Source organism: Gorilla gorilla, chromosome 10 (genome assembly GCF_029281585.2).
Source record: "Gorilla gorilla gorilla isolate KB3781 chromosome 10, NHGRI_mGorGor1-v2.1_pri, whole genome shotgun sequence".
NCBI lineage: Eukaryota > Metazoa > Chordata > Mammalia > Primates > Hominidae > Gorilla > Gorilla gorilla.
This window is the reverse complement of record NC_073234.2, coordinates 106,482,720-106,500,026: the sequence shown is the minus strand read 5'-3', so window position 1 is coordinate 106,500,026 and position 17,307 is coordinate 106,482,720. Positions and strand designations below refer to the sequence as shown.

The window sequence follows — 17,307 nt, the reverse complement described above, 5'->3', positions numbered from 1 at the left end:
ACTTTTTATTTTCATATTTGAAATAATATATTACACATCTTCCTATTTAATTTGAATTAAATCCCAGGCTATGTGTAATTATTATGTATATGATAATCAAAACATATCACACCTTAACATCTGGCAGACATGCTTCACATACGGTGGTGTTTATCTGCTATGAGAGTTTCAAAGCACACGTCAGAGAAACACCTGGGTTTGAAGTCTGAAAGAAGACTGTAACTGTTATGGGCATATTTCTTGTGCTTTACTTGCTTTTATGTGAAATAAAGAGAAGTTTAATTTTTTCTTGCTTATCCTGTACAACAAAATTGAAACCTTTATCAGCATCAGCCATCATAGGACTATATCTTCCAGGTTTGGCTGGCTCATTGATTAAAATAAAATAATCTGAACCTGAAGAAAAGATTAAAAATATATCATTTTAAATTATTTAACACTTAAAGTGGGATCCATATTCCATTATGATTCTGGCATAGTATGGAGTTTTCAAAAGTTAATTAATTTATTATTCAGGTGCAATTAAAAGCTAGATGTTCACAAACACACAGATGAATGCAAAGACAATCTACCCTTGGATGTCAAAACACAGTATAATAAAGTTGTCGACTTCTTTAAGATAACCTATAAAATCAGTGTGACTGCATTCAAATACGATTATATTGTTTTTGCTATAACAAAATTTATATGGAAATTCATCTAAAAATATAGACAAATGAAGAATCACAAGCAATATTCTGGAAAAATATTCTAGAATATTTTCCTTCAACAAATATGTATGGAGAGCCTACCTTGTGTCACGCCTAAGGGACAGATCAAGTCCTTATTTTCATGGAAGTGACATACTACAAGGGTCAAAGTTAAAAAATAAATGATTAATAAATATACTAAATATTAATATAATTTCCAAGAGTGACAAATGATAAGAAATTATAGTATATTAAAATGGTAGAGAATAACTGAAGCAGGCTCTAAGACTACTTCAGATTTTGTGGTTCAAAAGCCTGTCTGAGGATGCAGAGACCTAAGTGAGAAGCAGCCAATGATAAAACAGTCCAGGGCAACAGTTCGCTAAGTGTGTATCATGAACCTTGGGACTCTTTCAGGAAGTCCAAAATGAAAAAAATATTTTTCTGATAATATTAAGATGTTATTTGTACTTTTCACTTTAATTATCTCAGAAGTGAACAATGGGGTTTTCCAAAAACCATGTGACATGTGACGATGTTATTGTTCTGATGGCTGTAGAATAATTGCTTATGTATTTTCATTTTTTCTAGAATTTTCTGTAGTCATGATTTTGGAATATAAATGTGCTTTTCGTGGTTAACTCAGCTTGTTCTCAGTTACACTATGTATTCCTATTTATCTTTGTTTATCTCTGCTATTATTTGTGCAATCTAGTTATTGTCCAATATATCATTCTTTTGTAATCTTTGCAGGCTTGTTTTGTAATACTATTTTTATTTGTTCAAAGTTTGTTAACTCTTTAAATTTTATTTAACATATTTTTATTTTGAATTTAATGTTATATTCAATGATAAAAAATTATAATATATTCTTCTTATATTTAAAAAATGAGGTCAGGCGCAGTGGCTCATGCCTGTAATCCCAGCACTTTGGGAAGCTGAGGCAGGCGGATTACCTGAGGTCAGGAGTTCGAGACCAGCCTGGCCAACATGGCGATACCCAGTCTCTACTAAAAATACAAAAATTAGTCAGGCATGATAGCAGGAACCTGTAGTCCCAGCTACTAGGGAGGTTAAGGAGAATTGCTTGAACCCTGGAGGCTGAGGTTGCAGTGAGCAGAGATTGCGTCACTGCACTCCAGCCTGGACGACAGAACAAGACTCCGTCTCAAAAAAACAAAACAAAACAAAAAACCACATTATCTTCCAAAAGGGAGATAGAAGACTTTTTTTCTTAACCCATAGCTACACTGCACAAAATTCATATATGAAGGAGTTCTCCGAATTATGGGAAAGAGCACCCTTCTTCAAAGAAAGTAAGTGAAAATTAAAATAGGCAACAGAAATATAATGAAAACCAATAAATAATGTTAATAAATATTATTAATAAATAATGAAATAATATTTACCTTTCAATTGTATATACCAATAATTTGATTTATTTTGTCTTATACAACAAAACATTTTAAATATTTTTAAGGTAACAACTGAATTCTGGCAACATTTTGAGACCAATCATTCAGATTTTACAGAAAGATGAGCTAAATAGTTAACTGTAGATGTAATGGACTCTAAAAGCCAAAAATTATTTGTTATAGCTTTCAAACTGGAAATTGCAAAGGCACTGACCATTTTACTAGATAAAGCAAATTGCATGGTCTGAGAAATACGCACAAACGCTGAAGACTACAAAATCTTTGCTGTATGTCTGCTGGACAAAAAAGTCAGCAAAATAAATCACAGCGAGCTACTTTCCAATGATACAGTAATTAATCAAAATAAAGATTTACTCAAGACATGAAGATTGAGTTAATACTATATCTGTGGATTGTACTTTTGCCTTACAAATGGACAAATCTACAGCTGACTCTGGTTGAACTAGCCACTTTTTTTCTGGAACCCATTTTTAATTAAAAGTGTGGTTTGTCAGATTAGAGTATTTGGTAAATATACTCTCAAAAAATAAAGCCTATTTTTCGTTTCAAGAAAAACAACTGAGAGTAGTTGGCAAAATTTAAACTTTCGAGCAAAAATTAGAATTTGGAAATAGTAGAAAACCTTCCTTGATGTAATTTTAAATACCACATTGCAACTAGCCTTTGAGAAACTACCACTTGATGAGTTCTGATTGTTCTTCAAAAAGAAGAGTAGTTGAAAAAAATAAAAATACTGTTCCAAAACAAGACTACAAAGATTACAAAATAGTGATTTATTGGACAATAACTAGACTGCAGAAATAAAAGCAGACATAAACAAAGATAAATAGGAACACAGTAGTGTTACCGAGAACAAACTGAGTCATTGAAAACACATTTGTATTTGAAAATCATGACTATAGAAAATTCTGGAAAAAGTCGGAACACACAAGCAGATCTTCTACTAGCCATCAGAACAATGTCATTGTCAGATGTCCTGTGGCTTCTGGTAAAATTCAATGCTTACTTCTGAGATAATTAAATTGAGTTGAAATTGAGTTGGAATTTAAATGGAATTAAATTGAGTTGAAATTACCTAAAAAGGCTACTAATAATGCTTGTTTTCTCAATTAAATATTTATGTAGGGTGAGTTTTTCATTATATGCATCAATCAAAGCAACATATCTTAACAGATTGAACAAGGGAACAGACACAAAAATCCAGCTAACTTCAGACATACATTAAATAGGTGTGCAAATATATAAGGCAATACCATTTTTCTCATTGTTTTTTTCTGGAACATGTTAATATTTTCACAAAAATGGTATTTATATTAACATGGCATAGACTTGTTATTTTTATCATAATGAATTACTTAAATGCTTTAAAATATTTCTCAGTTTTAATTTTGAATGTGATACACACTGGTAGATGGACTTCACATACGTCTTTGGGGTCCTCAAAACATCAACAAATTTTAAGTACATAGAGTCCTGTAGGCAAAATGTTTGGGAAACGCTAGTCTGTGGGAAGAGCATTTCAGTCAAAGAGAACAGCTCGTAAAGGACCTGAAGTAGGAACAGACTTCTCATATATCAGGTCCTGGGTAAAGGCCAAAATGACTAGAATGTAAGGCAGAAGGAGGAAAGAAAATGGCATCAGGGAGTTTAGCCATGGTCAGATGCTTTAAGGTTTGATAAGCCTACACTTAAGGAATAAAGAAGGGAGACTGGCACTACCAGATATTATTTAAGAAATAAAACTTTAACAATTAGATCATAGATATTTTAAGCTTGATCATATTCAAACTTCATGAATGACTGGTGAAAAACTGTATTCTCATCTACCTTTGATGGGAGTGATAAGCAGAACAACATTTTGGAGGTAATTAGGTAACAATTATAAAATTTTTAAATGTGTACAAATTTGTGTTCTCCAGAAAGCCCACTTACTTTTGGGATTTTCCTTAAGCTATCTTGCACAAAACTTCCTCAATACAGCATTGCTTATCATGAGAAAAGAGGAATTTCTCCCAAAAGCAAATTTATGACTGTGCACTTACCTAAGTGAAGAAGTTATCTGAGTTCTGAACTGTCTGAGTTATCTCATAGGCTGCCATAAAAGAGGAAAGAGGAATGAAATTCTCTTGTGTATATAAGACATGTCTGAAACATCTGAATTAATAAAGTCTAAACAACAATTACTTACAGAAAGTGCAATTGGAGAGTTAGTTAAGCCAGGGGTTATTTAACGTTTAACCTTATATACTGCTATGCTGGTTAATGTTTTGGTATAGCGTTCCAATTTATATATATTACTCTTATAATGCACACTTATTACTGAAAAACATATAATAAACCATATCATTGATAATTCCAAAAACGTACTTGTCATGTAAGATACTAAGAAAAATAAAAGCAATTGTAGAGTAAGTTTGAAAATACATACAGCTATGAGTATAAGGACTATGTAAATAAAAGATAGTTTCATGACTTGTAAGATGCTAAAATTAAGAATGGGAATTAGACTGTTGTGAGAAGAGAAAAAATTCAAATCCACTCCACTGTATGATTTGAAAGCATAAACCATTTACTCAAAATATGCTTTCATTTAAAATGTATCTTTTGAGATAAGCAGAATAGACAAAGCAGGTACAACAAATTTAAAGATTAAAATTCCATTTTATGTGATAGTGCTTTGCAAATTTTAAGAGAAACCAAGTGTTCAATATTAAAAACTAACAACTACATTATGGTATATCCATATAACAGAATTTCATGTAGCAAATAAAAATGACAGTAGAGAATGATACTTAATGATATAGAAAAACATCAATGATTTACTGTTATATGAAAATGGGTCTGGCACTATAAGCATAATGTTATGATATATGTGAAAACCAAATTGTCTGTGTGTTTATGTTTATACCCACACATTAAGAAGATATACCAAAAGATAGTTATCTCTGAGATGGAATACTTAATTTATTCTTTTCCCCTGTAAGTCCAGGGCTGGGTTCAGAACACGGTGTGTGAAACAGTCATAACATACTTTATTATCCTTGCTGGTCTCAGGTAACAGGGAATCCAGTCCCTGGGCTGAAGAGGGCAATTCCATCTTTTTTTTTTCTTTTTAATTTAAGTTCCGGGATACATGTGCAGAATGTGCAGGTTCGTTGCTTAGTTACACATTTGCCATGGTGGTTTGCTGCCGCTATTGACCCATCATCTGGGTTTTAAGCCCCGCATGCGTTAGGTGTCTTTCCTAATGCTGTCCCTCCCCGTGCCCACCAACCCCTGACAGGCCCCGGTGTGTATTGTTCCCCATGTTCTCACTCATAAGTGGGAGGTGAACAATGAGAACTCCCATCATTTTAACCTGTATTACGATGAAATGCATTTAGCCTCCAATGCTCATTATCACCAATGATGTGAATCACCATTGGCCAGGATGGAATGTTTATACGTTACCCAAAAGTTCTGAGATGTGGATGTGGCTATGCATGTATGTGTTAGTGTGTAATGTAAAAGGAAAGAAACTATTGCTTAATTAACATTTGACTTTTTAAATAACTATTGCCTATTTAATATTTCTGCTTTTTCTCAACTGATAGTAACATTGTCTATAAAGTATTTTAAGCTGATTGAGTGAACTACATTGTCTCAGCTCCATCCTGTTCACCCTCTTCCCCATGAGTGAAGATGTTCATGGTTTTATTCTTACATTTCCTTGTTAGGTGACTTTTAGCAAAAGAATGAGACTTTCTGACTCTCCATTTATACTCCTGAAAATAGAGTAGTAAAACATACCATAGGAATTTTAATGTATGAAATTTAAAGGAAGAAATGTGAAATCTCTGAGTATAAATCATGGAATACATTAGATAGACTATAAATGTTAATTTCATTTCTTTCTAATGGACCCTGAAAATATGCTCTGAAACGCACAAAATTATTCAATTATTGGTTTCACAGAACTGATTTTATTAAAAAGTATATGTTGACAAGACTTTACAATGAGCTAAATCCAATATAATGCATTTGAGGTCTGTTATAAATACCACAACACATGTATTGCTTTATAAAGAAAAATCTTAAGGAATGGATAGGTGGAGTTTTTCCAACAAGAGCTCAGATTATAGAATTTGATACACTCAAAATTAATACATAGCATTGTTTTAAGAATCCTCTTATAACAAGATCACTTAATTATATTCGATTGATTTATTTGTCTTTTTTTCTTAATTCCTTATAAATTTATTCAGTTACTTTGTTGAAACTGAGGCGTATCAATAATTTTCTTAAAATAATATTAGGAAAAATGTTATGCTTATGAATCATCTTACAATTCCATTAGTTACTTTCAAGAAGATTACTTTTTGTTTTTGAACACTGCTATTACAAAAATAAGCCATTTATTCTAATAGTCTTTTTTTTCGGGCAAATGCAGTATTAGTCATGGAGTTAATTTTCCACAAGTCTCACTGCTAAAATGTGATATAGTTATTTTTAAAGACAAAAATACAATGTGACAACTTATATTAAAATATATTGTTGTAAAAGTTCTTATAAACATGAGAAAATGAACATTTTAGAAAAAATCTCATAAATATATCTGATAAAAATCACAAAATGAAATAGACAAGGATTTAAGTACATCTCTCATTTGCTGAAACCATGCATCAGGAGCTGATAATGAAAGATATATCCAGCCAGGCCTTTGGGAGATTATAACTTTGAATAACTTTTAACTCTGAAAAAAAATTACTAGCATGCAATGAAAGATTCTTGCCTTGTGATACTTTTAGTATGAATTTATTTTTTTCTCTGTTCTTTTATGTTTTTTGGCATTAAGCTATAGAATGCTCTCCCCAAGTAAGGTTTTGGGTGAATTCCTAAACGAAATCCACAAAATAAAAAACAGGCAAGACTTTGCTGATTGGTTCCAGACCTGAATAACATGAGTCTCCTTAGCATTAGAAGTAAATTCGAAATGTTGATATTTATCATGTGTATCCAAGTGTATATGAAGCATATTTTATATTTTTAAAACTAATGTAAGTTACCCTCATGGCCAAAAAATTAAGTTAGTCCAAGTAAATCAATATTGATTTCAAAAGTGATAGGCAATGGGATTCAATTCCTCTGAGTCTGTTCATTTGCATTTTCCTGAAATTATTTGCCCTGCTTATGATTTCTGAGATCTTTAGATAAACATGATAGTTGGCTGAGCACATTGCACTTAATTGTTGCCACAGCCACAGATGTAAAGAGGCTTGTAAGAAAAATGTTCTCACAGTGAGCTTCCTTATTTGAAGCAGGACTCAATTCTTGGTTAAAAGCTATGGTATTTGAGCTAGTTAAACACATATCTCTCTCCCATTCCATAGGGAATGAGCTGGGCTGTCCTTCTCCCCACGTTCACCTGCACTTCGTTAGAGAGCAGTGTTCACATGCCACACCACAAGATCCCCACAATGACATAACTCCATTCAGAGACTGGCGTGACTGGGCTGGGTCTCCCCACCCCCCTTCAGCTCTTGTATCACTCAGAATCTGGCAGCCAGTTCCGTCCTGACAGAGTTTACAGCATATATTGGTGGATTCTTGTCCATAGTGCATCTGCTTTAAGAATTAACGAAAGCAGTGTCAAGACAGTAAGGTAAGTGCTGTTTTAACTATTGCACTGGGGATGCTAACTGTTTGGGACAGCGTTTTTTGTAACAGGAACAGGAAAAATTCCAGAGCAATTTTGCCAATTGCTATTCAACAGCAAATCCACAGTTCTGAGCATTTAGTTTCACATTTTGTTAATATGTTTTCCATGATTTATAGATTTGAGATTTTATACAGTATATGCTGTATTGCTTGGCAAGAGAAGTTATAAAAAGTTTCAAGGTTAGAATGAGAAAATAGTTAAAGTAGACACAGTGAAAAATATAGAAATTAATATGTTTGTTATGTATGCTAATTAGTTATATATGTTAGTATTGGACCCTAATACTGGAGCAAAGAAAAGTCATTTTAATCAGCATTCAAAATATCTTTTAATAAGCATATTGTGACAATTTGTTATAATTTACAATAAACATTCTATGTTATAAAACATGAGCTAAAAGATTTAGAAACTCTTATGGATTATTTATTTCTGTTTTGTTAATTTAAAAAATTTGTTTCTTGGATATATGCCTTAAGGAATGAGTTTTTAAAAAAGTTCTGGGAAATGATTTCGTTTTTGAAAACAGCATTTTCTCTATAGCCACAGGTATTTGAAAAAACTGAGGGTAGTACAGTGTGATTTTGCCTCATAGTGGAGTCATTATATGGTTGCAAACTCTCATTCAATTCAGCATCCTTGTTTTTACTTTGCCAAAAAATATGGAAGCATTTTTCATTACTATTTAATACTCACATTATAGTTACCATAAATATTTTGGTGTATAGTAAATTTAAAATAGCTTATTAATAAAGCAAGACAAATCTTTACAGTATTTACATTCTATAACTTAAAATAACTCTGGGAATATGTCATCACGTTCTTTTTAGTGCTATGCAATTATTATTATGGCCAAGTTCTGTCAGCAAAATTAAATGCCCCCATTACAATCTTAGAGAGTAATTTACTGAGAATCTGGCTACATGTTACATTATGTCAGCAATCAAAGTATTTCTAAAAGCTGTTTTATAACGTTCCATCTGATCTGAAATAAAGTGCCTTATAATTTCAAATTAAAACAAATAAAAAACGTTTTCAGTTTCTAACCCCAAAGATCCTGCTTATCCCAAACTACTTTGATCCAAAAGCTTGTAATCATACTTTCATAGGAAGATATAATATTCTCAGTTATCTATTAGAATGTAGATCTTTCATCACATTAATGATTTATCTCCCAGGGCTACCAACTTTGCCTCAGCCACAACTGTTGACTCTATAAAAGTCTAACTCTTATATTCTAATTTTCCCATATCTAAATTGCTGCACCTAAGACATTGAAATGTACTTTTTTGAGCCTCACCTTAGAAACATGTTCCTATGAGAAGATAACTGTTACACATTATTTCAAATTCATATTCTCAATTGAATAATTTACTAGATAGTTCTAACACCAGTATTAAATCCAAACTTTAAAAACATCACACCTCTCTCCTACCTCCATTCTGTGAGGCCACTAAAAGCCGGATATGCAAACCATGGCATCTTCGATTTTGGCATGAAGAAAGTAGAGAACTTGTGAGTAATTGAGAGAGACTATAACTCTAATTGAAAACTTGGAAAATACTATCTTTCTCTACCTGTTGAATTTCTTTCCAGAAAGAGAAACCTTCAGAATGTGTGACATTTTCCTGATAAACATGAGTAATTATTAAATATTACTAATATTTTGTTTAGTAAATAGCTAATTTATGAAATATTAGTTTCAGAACACAGTTTGCAATGTGCTTTAAAAAGTGTAGAATGTTAAGCACAACATGAACTAGTATGCATGCACACCAGCACCAAGAATTCTGTTCTCCTTCCTCAGAACCAACAATAACCAGACACTTTTAAAGGAATGTGCCTTCCATTTCCCTCCCACATACAAGCAAAACCTCAGGTTGCCCATATTCCCGTAAGGATCTTCTCATGAGTCATTTTAATGATGTCGAATGGTAGGGTAGAGTATGCAGTTAAAAACTGTCTTCTCATTCTCTTTTTTTGAGAGATGATCTGAAGCAGTAGTCTAATTCGGTGGTCAATGAACACCGCCCAGAAACCTCTTACAGGAAGGCATTTCATTAAGGAAGAGCCTGAAGAGATTGACTGGAACAATTAGGCCTGGCTCGCCCAGAAGGGGGCGCACGTGTACGCAATGTAACCTGAAAGCTGCTCACTCCATAGTTGTAAACATAACACCTTTGTCCTCATACCTAAATAAAAATTTAAAAGACGCCGTTAGATGCACTAAAAATAGCTATAAAATAACAAAATGCACATTTTCTAATGAATTTAATGTTGCAAATTGAATGTCTTTTTCTTGAAAGTATTTTTTTTAATTAATAAATGTTTCATCTTTATTTAGGATTCAAACCATTTACCAAAAATGAGTCTAAGTGCATTTACTCTCTTCCTGGCATTGATTGGTGGTACCAGTGGCCAGTACTATGATTATGATTTTCCCCTATCAATTTATGGGCAATCATCACCAAACTGTGCACCAGAATGTAACTGCCCTGAAAGCTACCCAAGTGCCATGTACTGTGATGAGCTGAAATTGAAAAGTGTACCAATGGTGCCTCCTGGAATCAAGTATCTTTACCTTAGGAATAACCAGATTGACCATATTGATGAAAAGGCCTTTGAGAATGTAACTGATCTGCAGTGGCTCATTCTAGATCACAACCTTCTAGAAAACTCCAAGATAAAAGGGAGAGTTTTCTCTAAATTGAAACAACTGAAGAAGCTGCATATAAACCACAACAACCTGACAGAGTCTGTGGGCCCACTTCCCAAATCTCTGGAGGATCTGCAGCTTACTCATAACAAGATCACAAAGCTGGGCTCTTTTGAAGGATTGGTAAACCTGACCTTCATCCATCTCCAACACAATCGGCTGAAAGAGGATGCTGTTTCAGCTGCTTTTAAAGGTCTTAAATCACTCGAATACCTTGACTTGAGCTTCAATCAGATAGCCAAACTGCCTTCTGGTCTCCCTGTCTCTCTTCTAACTCTCTACTTAGACAACAATAAGATCAGCAACATCCCTGATGAGTATTTCAAGCGTTTTAATGCATTGCAGTATCTGCGTTTATCTCACAACGAACTGGCTGATAGTGGAATACCTGGAAATTCTTTCAATGTGTCATCCCTGGTTGAGCTGGATCTGTCCTATAACAAGCTTAAAAACATACCAACTGTCAATGAAAACCTTGAAAACTATTACCTGGAGGTCAATCAACTTGAGAGTAAGTAAAAAGCTGTTCCTGTGTTTGATGTGTGCTCAAGTGTTTAAATACCTGGGCTGCACAACACAGATATTTCACCTGGCTCCATTAAAAAAACAAAATGTCTGCCGGGCGCGGTGGCTCATGCCTGTAATCCCAGCATTTTGGGAGGCCGAAGTGGGCGGATCACCAGGTCAGGAGTTGAGACCAGCCTGGCCAACATGATGAAACCCCATCTCTACTAAAAATACAAAAATTAGTCAGGCGTGGTGTCGCACTTCTGTAATCCCAGCTACTCAGGAGGCTGAGCCAGGAGAATTGCTTGAACCTGGGAGATGGAGGTTGCAGTGAGCCGAGATCGTGCCACTGCACTCAAGCCTGGGCAAGACAGCCAGATTCTGTCTTGGAAAAAAAAATATGTCCACAAAATATCCCTCTACTTCAAACAAAGAATAATTCTAGCTCAATCATATACCCAATATCCAGCCTTTGTTTGGTGTATCCAGATAAGGAACAATTAAGGTCACAGAATTTAATATGTAAGTCTTCAAACTAAAAATTCCGGGCCAACTCATCCTGCTGTGTTACCTCCTCATATATATCTCTTATTATTTTCTCCTTTATGGCTTAGATTTGTGTCCTACATTTATTTTTTGACAAGATCTAGATGAGGGAGGAAGAAATGAGTTCAAAAGTGGCACAGTTGGCAAACTCCATAGCCACAAAGAAGCCCATATTGTCCCTCCCTCCCTCCCTCTCTCTCTCTTTTTCTTTCTTCCTTCCTTTCTTTCCCTTTCTTTCTTTCTTTCTTTCTTTCTTTCTTTCTTTCTTTCTTTCTTTCTTTCTTTCTTTCTTTCTTTCTCTTTCTTCTTTCTCTCTTTCTTTCTTTCTTTTTCTTTCCTTCTTTCTTTCTTTCGTTTTCTTTCTTTCTTTCTTTTTTTTTTGACAGGGTCTCACTCTGTCGCCCAGACTGGAGTGAGGTGGTGCAATCTCGGCTCATTGCAACCTCCACCCCCCATGCTCAGGCGATTCTCCCACCTCAGGCCACCACCACCACCAGGCTAATTTTTATATTTTCAGTAGAGATGGGGTTTCACCATGTTAACCAGGCTGTTCTTAAACTCCTGACCTCAACTGATCCATCCGCCTTGGCCTCCCAAAGTACTGGGATTACAGGCGTGAGCCACTGTGCCTGGCCCCATATAGTCTCATGGTCTTCCCTGACATCAACTACTTGGGACTCACCATGTTACTCTGCTGTCATGATCATCATCTGCCTCTGTTATCTCTGTTATGGTGTGTGGCCATCACAGTGCTCTGGAGGACTGTGAAGAAGATTAAGGAGAAAAAGAAATATGATGGGAGATTCTAACATCTTTTTTTTTTTTTTTTTTTTTAGAAAAAAATAGTATTACAGAGCTTTTTTTTTCTTGGGTACAATCCTGCCCCTCATTTGATATTTCCACACTTTCTCTTTCCCCTCTCTTTATTTTTCATTTATCTTCTGGATGAAGTTTGATCTGATGCATTTGGACTGTTTATGCACTTATGTGGTCTTCGGGGACATTCTTCAACTTAAGCAGTATAGATTCCAATGGGAAATTGAAATCCACCATTTCCTACCAGGATAACTCTGCCATTAATCTTTGGCAGAGCTTGGTAGAAGAGAAAAACCATGATTCACAGATAAGGCTTTCTAAATGAAAAAATCAAGCAGGAAACATTGATTCACATATAAAGTAATAATGTCTGCAAAATAATCTATTGAATTTGAACATCTCTACATGATGAAAATTGGTTTTCTGGCCATGCTGAATAAAGGTATTGCTGTCAGAAAATATTACAATATATTTTATGCATATGATGTTTGTTAATTCTGCCAGTTTCATATAACCTCTAGTAGGGTTAAACGTTTTCATAAAGAAGACCATACTCGCCAACTCTGAAGCTCCACATGTTCTTTGTTGTTTCTGAAAAGCAGCCAAGGTAAGGGTTGGTGCTGTTTGACTGTCACACAATACACAGTTAGGCTAACACAGCTAAACCCCTCTTGTTGTTTCCAGTGGAAAATTCACTATGTGGCCATATGTGATTCCTCATTTTAAACATATGTGGTTAGGAGGAAGGATACTCTCTCACAGACCAAAATGCTAAAGGAATTTACGATGCTTAAGGGATGATGGAGTACATTAGATTTGGTGGGTAGAGATTATTCGCAAGAGCAGGGCTACTTCTTTCTCTGAAACAAAGAAGGATACAGAAGCAGGCACATTTGAAGGTATACATTGCATGAGTAAAGGATGGAAGAGAGGTCTATGGGAGAAAGGCCAATGGCCTGTCAGTGCCAAGCTGAGATAGAAACCACAGTGCCCAGTACATAGTGGTCATTTGAAAAGGTAACATAATAGTTTCCTTTCTTTCTTCCTTATCTTTGTACATTTAGTCAGGTATTCTCCTTGTCTTTTTATGTATCACCTCCGTTTAGGTTATTTTGCCAGATAATAATCAACTATATCAACATTTCACATTCACTTAATACAGAAAGTTCCCCTCAATGTTTTTTTCTAATATTAGGGAATATATAGCCAAAACAAACTGTTTTCTATTTCAAACTTGCAACTCTAAGCATTAGCCCAATCAGAGATCTTCCTAGTGTAGAGTAATTTGGAAAGACAGCAAAATCAAAAGGATATTAGTCATTATTTAGGACATAACTATGTACTAGTATTGTGTGAAGTGCTCTACACACCTTAATTTCATCTTCATGCAACACGGTAAGATAGATGTGTTATTTCTAACAAGATCAGATAAGTGTTCCAGTGTTGCCCACCTGGGTAAGTGGCAGAGGTAGAATTCCAAGATGGGACTATGCCCATCTTCTTTCCATTTTTCCTCACTTTCTCAAATGTTGGTACCATAGAAAAATCCCTGGAATTAACTGATGAGTTATTTTAAAAAGCATGTGTGTTTGGGGTTCCACTGAAGTCTTTGTTAACTACAGTTTGAAAATGAAAACAAGATAAAGGACTTGAAAATGTTAATCTAAAATAGACATAGGCAAACATAGTTTCTGTGTATACACAGGTCAGTCAATTCAGTAACACTCTTGGTTTCTATTACAAAGTAAGTCAGTGTTTTATTTGTGGTAGCTTTTTGACCATGGACAAAAATAAACAAACAAACAAAAAACATGAGTTCAGATGGTGGACATGCCATGATTAGGTTTTTGCCTTAGAATTTTGATCATTGTTATGGTGTGTGATTGCTGGAATGATTTGGTTTTTGTCTTGGAATTTTTATCATGGTCATGGTGTGTGGTTGCTAGAAAATTCTTTATAGATCATCTAGTTAACCCTTCTTATTTTTAGATGTAAAACCAAAGAGTACTTATACTGAGATTGTTCATACAACAATGGGATCCATTTATATTTCTTCAGGTTATACTATTTCAAAAAAGTTGTTAGATAATATGACACACTTATTGAATGCCTTTCTAAAAACAACTTCTAGTGATAAAATAAGTTCTGTTATTTAAAATATTCCACTGAATATCTTGATCTACCATGATTACTCTTTACTAAATGTTACTGTGCCATTTTGGTAGCCTGAAATATGCCTTTAATGGTTGCAAATTCAAACATATACTATATTATGACTTTTCTAAATGGGAAGAGGTCCTATTTTATAATATATTAAACATAAAATTTTTGTATTGTTTTGAGCCAGTGTACTGAAAAATGATTAATGTTTCCTATTCTTTAATTTTTAGAGTTTGACGTAAAGAGCTTCTGCAAGATCCTGGGGCCATTATCCTACTCCAAGATCAAGCATTTGCGTTTGGATGGCAATCGCATCTCAGAAACCAGTCTTCCACCGGATATGTATGAATGTCTACGTGTTGCTAACGAAGTCACTCTTAATTAATATCTGTATCCTGGAACAATATTTTATGGTTATGTTTTTCTGTGTGTCAGTTTTCATAGTATCCATATTTTATTACTGTTTATTACTTCCATGAATTTTAAAATCTGAGGGAAATATTTTGTAAACATTTATTTTTGTTAAAGAAAAGATGAAAGGCAGGCCTATTTCATCACAAGAACACACACATATACACGAATAGACATCAAACTCAATGCTTTATTTGTAAATTTAGTGTTTTTTTATTTCTACTGTCAAATGATGTGCAAAACCTTTTACTGGTTGCATGGAAATCAGCCAAGTTTTATAATCCTTAAATCTTAATGTGCCCCAAAGCTTGGATTAAATACATATGGATGTTTACTCTCTTGCACCAAATTATCTTGATACATTCAAATTTGTCTGGTTAAAAAATAGGTGGTAGATATTGAGGCCAAGAATATTGCAAAATGCATGAAGCCTCATGAACTTAAATAAGTATTTTTAGAATAAGAATTTGCATACTTACCTAGTGAAACTTTTCTAGAATTATTTTTCACTCTAAGTCATGTATGTTTCTCTTTGATTATTTGCATGTTATGTTTGATAAGCTACTAGCAAAATAAAACATAGCAAATGGCATCACTGTGTTTGACTTCTTGTGAAATTTCTGTACTTTGTATATGAAATACATAAAACAATAGATTAGAAATCAAAAGATATCTCTGGCCTGCAGTATTTTACTGATGTGAACATAGGATTTTCCACTAAATAATTTGTCTACTTCTAGCGTTCACTTACAAAGAGTTCTTAAAAACACCTATAATAGCTACTGAGATTTCACAACTTACTTAGATATTTGTCATTATTCCCATTCCTGGTGTTTTTACTTGTTCATATACAATGGTATTCTATTAGATAAGAAGCTGCTATGTGATCTCAGCACTCACTCCTTGGTTGTCAAGAAATGGTGGATAACTCACAGGATTAAAAATGAATGAACATAAAATTTTCTGAAATAGATATTTAAAAAATCATTTTAGCTTGAAGCCAATATGTCTGGATCATAGGTTTTGAGTTTATAATCCAGTAATAACAGCTTTCAGCTTTCTACGAGTATATACAATTCTATACAGTGATAAATACTATGCATATAATTTATAAAAATAACTTCTGTTTTACCTAGTTAACAATAAAACCTATGTGTGGAGCCAAATGTTATGCAGACAAAGGTCTGCTCATCCCATACCAGTGTATATATAGTCAAATATGTGTCTAGTACAAATAAAATGTATCTCTAAGGCATAAAATGTTTTAACACACCACTTTCAGTGAACTCTATCTTATGGTACAGCGGCCTTTCATCAAAGGATCATCATTGAGACTGAGTTGACTGGCAGATATGTGCGATGGATATTACATTAGGTACAATGTGTATTTTTTATTTTCATGAGTTTTCTACATTAAGGTAAATTCCTTAGAGTGTGATAGCAGCCTCAGTTTATTTGTTGGTTTAAACTTGAAATCTACTTTTTCTCGATAAAACTATAATGTAGATGAATTGAAAATGAATTTACTTTTCCCTGTCTACAAAAGTCACTATCAAGCCTTGGAAACCTATTCTCAAATAGAGGGTAGATAATGTGCCATAAATTCTCTTTTAGAAAGAAAGTGATGGAATTAAACGAGCTTTGTCTCTGTACTACTTAGAGGAAACATCTTCTCAGCAGTCTGTCTGCATCTTTAAAAAGCCTTTGATTTCTCTCTATCCAAAGTCCTATGTTATTCTCATGCCTAAGAAGCAAAACTATGACTTTTAAAACAGCAGTTCCCTTTGTAGTTAATGTTGGTTGACAAAGACCAAGTTAAGCACATAGTGACACTTTGTTGTAGAGGCATCTGGGAAAGGAATATATCCTGTTTAGGAACAGCTCCTCTTTTTAGAGGGAAGACTTCATCTTTTCAGGGCAAAGCTGGAGAAGAGAAGATTCCCACTTACTCCTTCACTCACTGGGCAGCCCTAGTGAGGTGCTGAGGGAAGAAAATCTGGTGAAACTTTTATCAGCTTTCTCCTCATCTCTCCATCCTCACCCTATTTAGGGTAGTGTTTTTCAAAATGGTAAGTGTATAACCAGCCTGTAAGGGTGTATTTCTACATCCAGGTTACCAGACATGCCCCAGATATACAGACGTAATGAATTGTGCAACATAGGATTTTGCATTTTTAAAGCGCATCCAAGGGTGATTCTTATACTGGTGCTCAGCGTTGCATATTTTTCAAAACACTGACTTAGTGTGATACTATGATTAAGTTACTGAAATCACAAATAATTAAAAAGCAGAAAAGTACTCTTTTCTGGGGAGGCAGAATAGAAAGTAGC

At 34.2% G+C, this 17,307-nt stretch overlaps 1 protein-coding gene across 1 annotated transcript; it reads left to right on the top strand.

The window, feature by feature from the left end:
• Positions 1-7,342: 7,342 nt before the first annotated feature.
• LUM (lumican) lies at positions 7,343-15,568 on the top strand. The gene is made up of 3 exons (XM_004053664.5): positions 7,343-7,766; positions 10,165-11,047; positions 14,796-15,568. Exons 2-3 carry the CDS (start codon positions 10,186-10,188, stop codon positions 14,948-14,950), a joined length of 1,017 nt encoding a protein of 338 aa, XP_004053712.3. The 5' UTR covers positions 7,343-7,766; positions 10,165-10,185; the 3' UTR covers positions 14,951-15,568.
• Positions 15,569-17,307: the final 1,739 nt, after the last annotated feature.

Coding starts and splice junctions, on each gene's coding strand:
- LUM (XM_004053664.5), top strand. CDS start 10,186: ATGAGTCTAAGTGCATTTACTCTCTTCCTGGCATTGATTGGTGGTACC. Junction 11,048..14,795: donor GGAGGTCAATCAACTTGAGA/GTAAGTAAAAAG, acceptor TTTAATTTTTAG/AGTTTGACGTAAAGAGCTTC.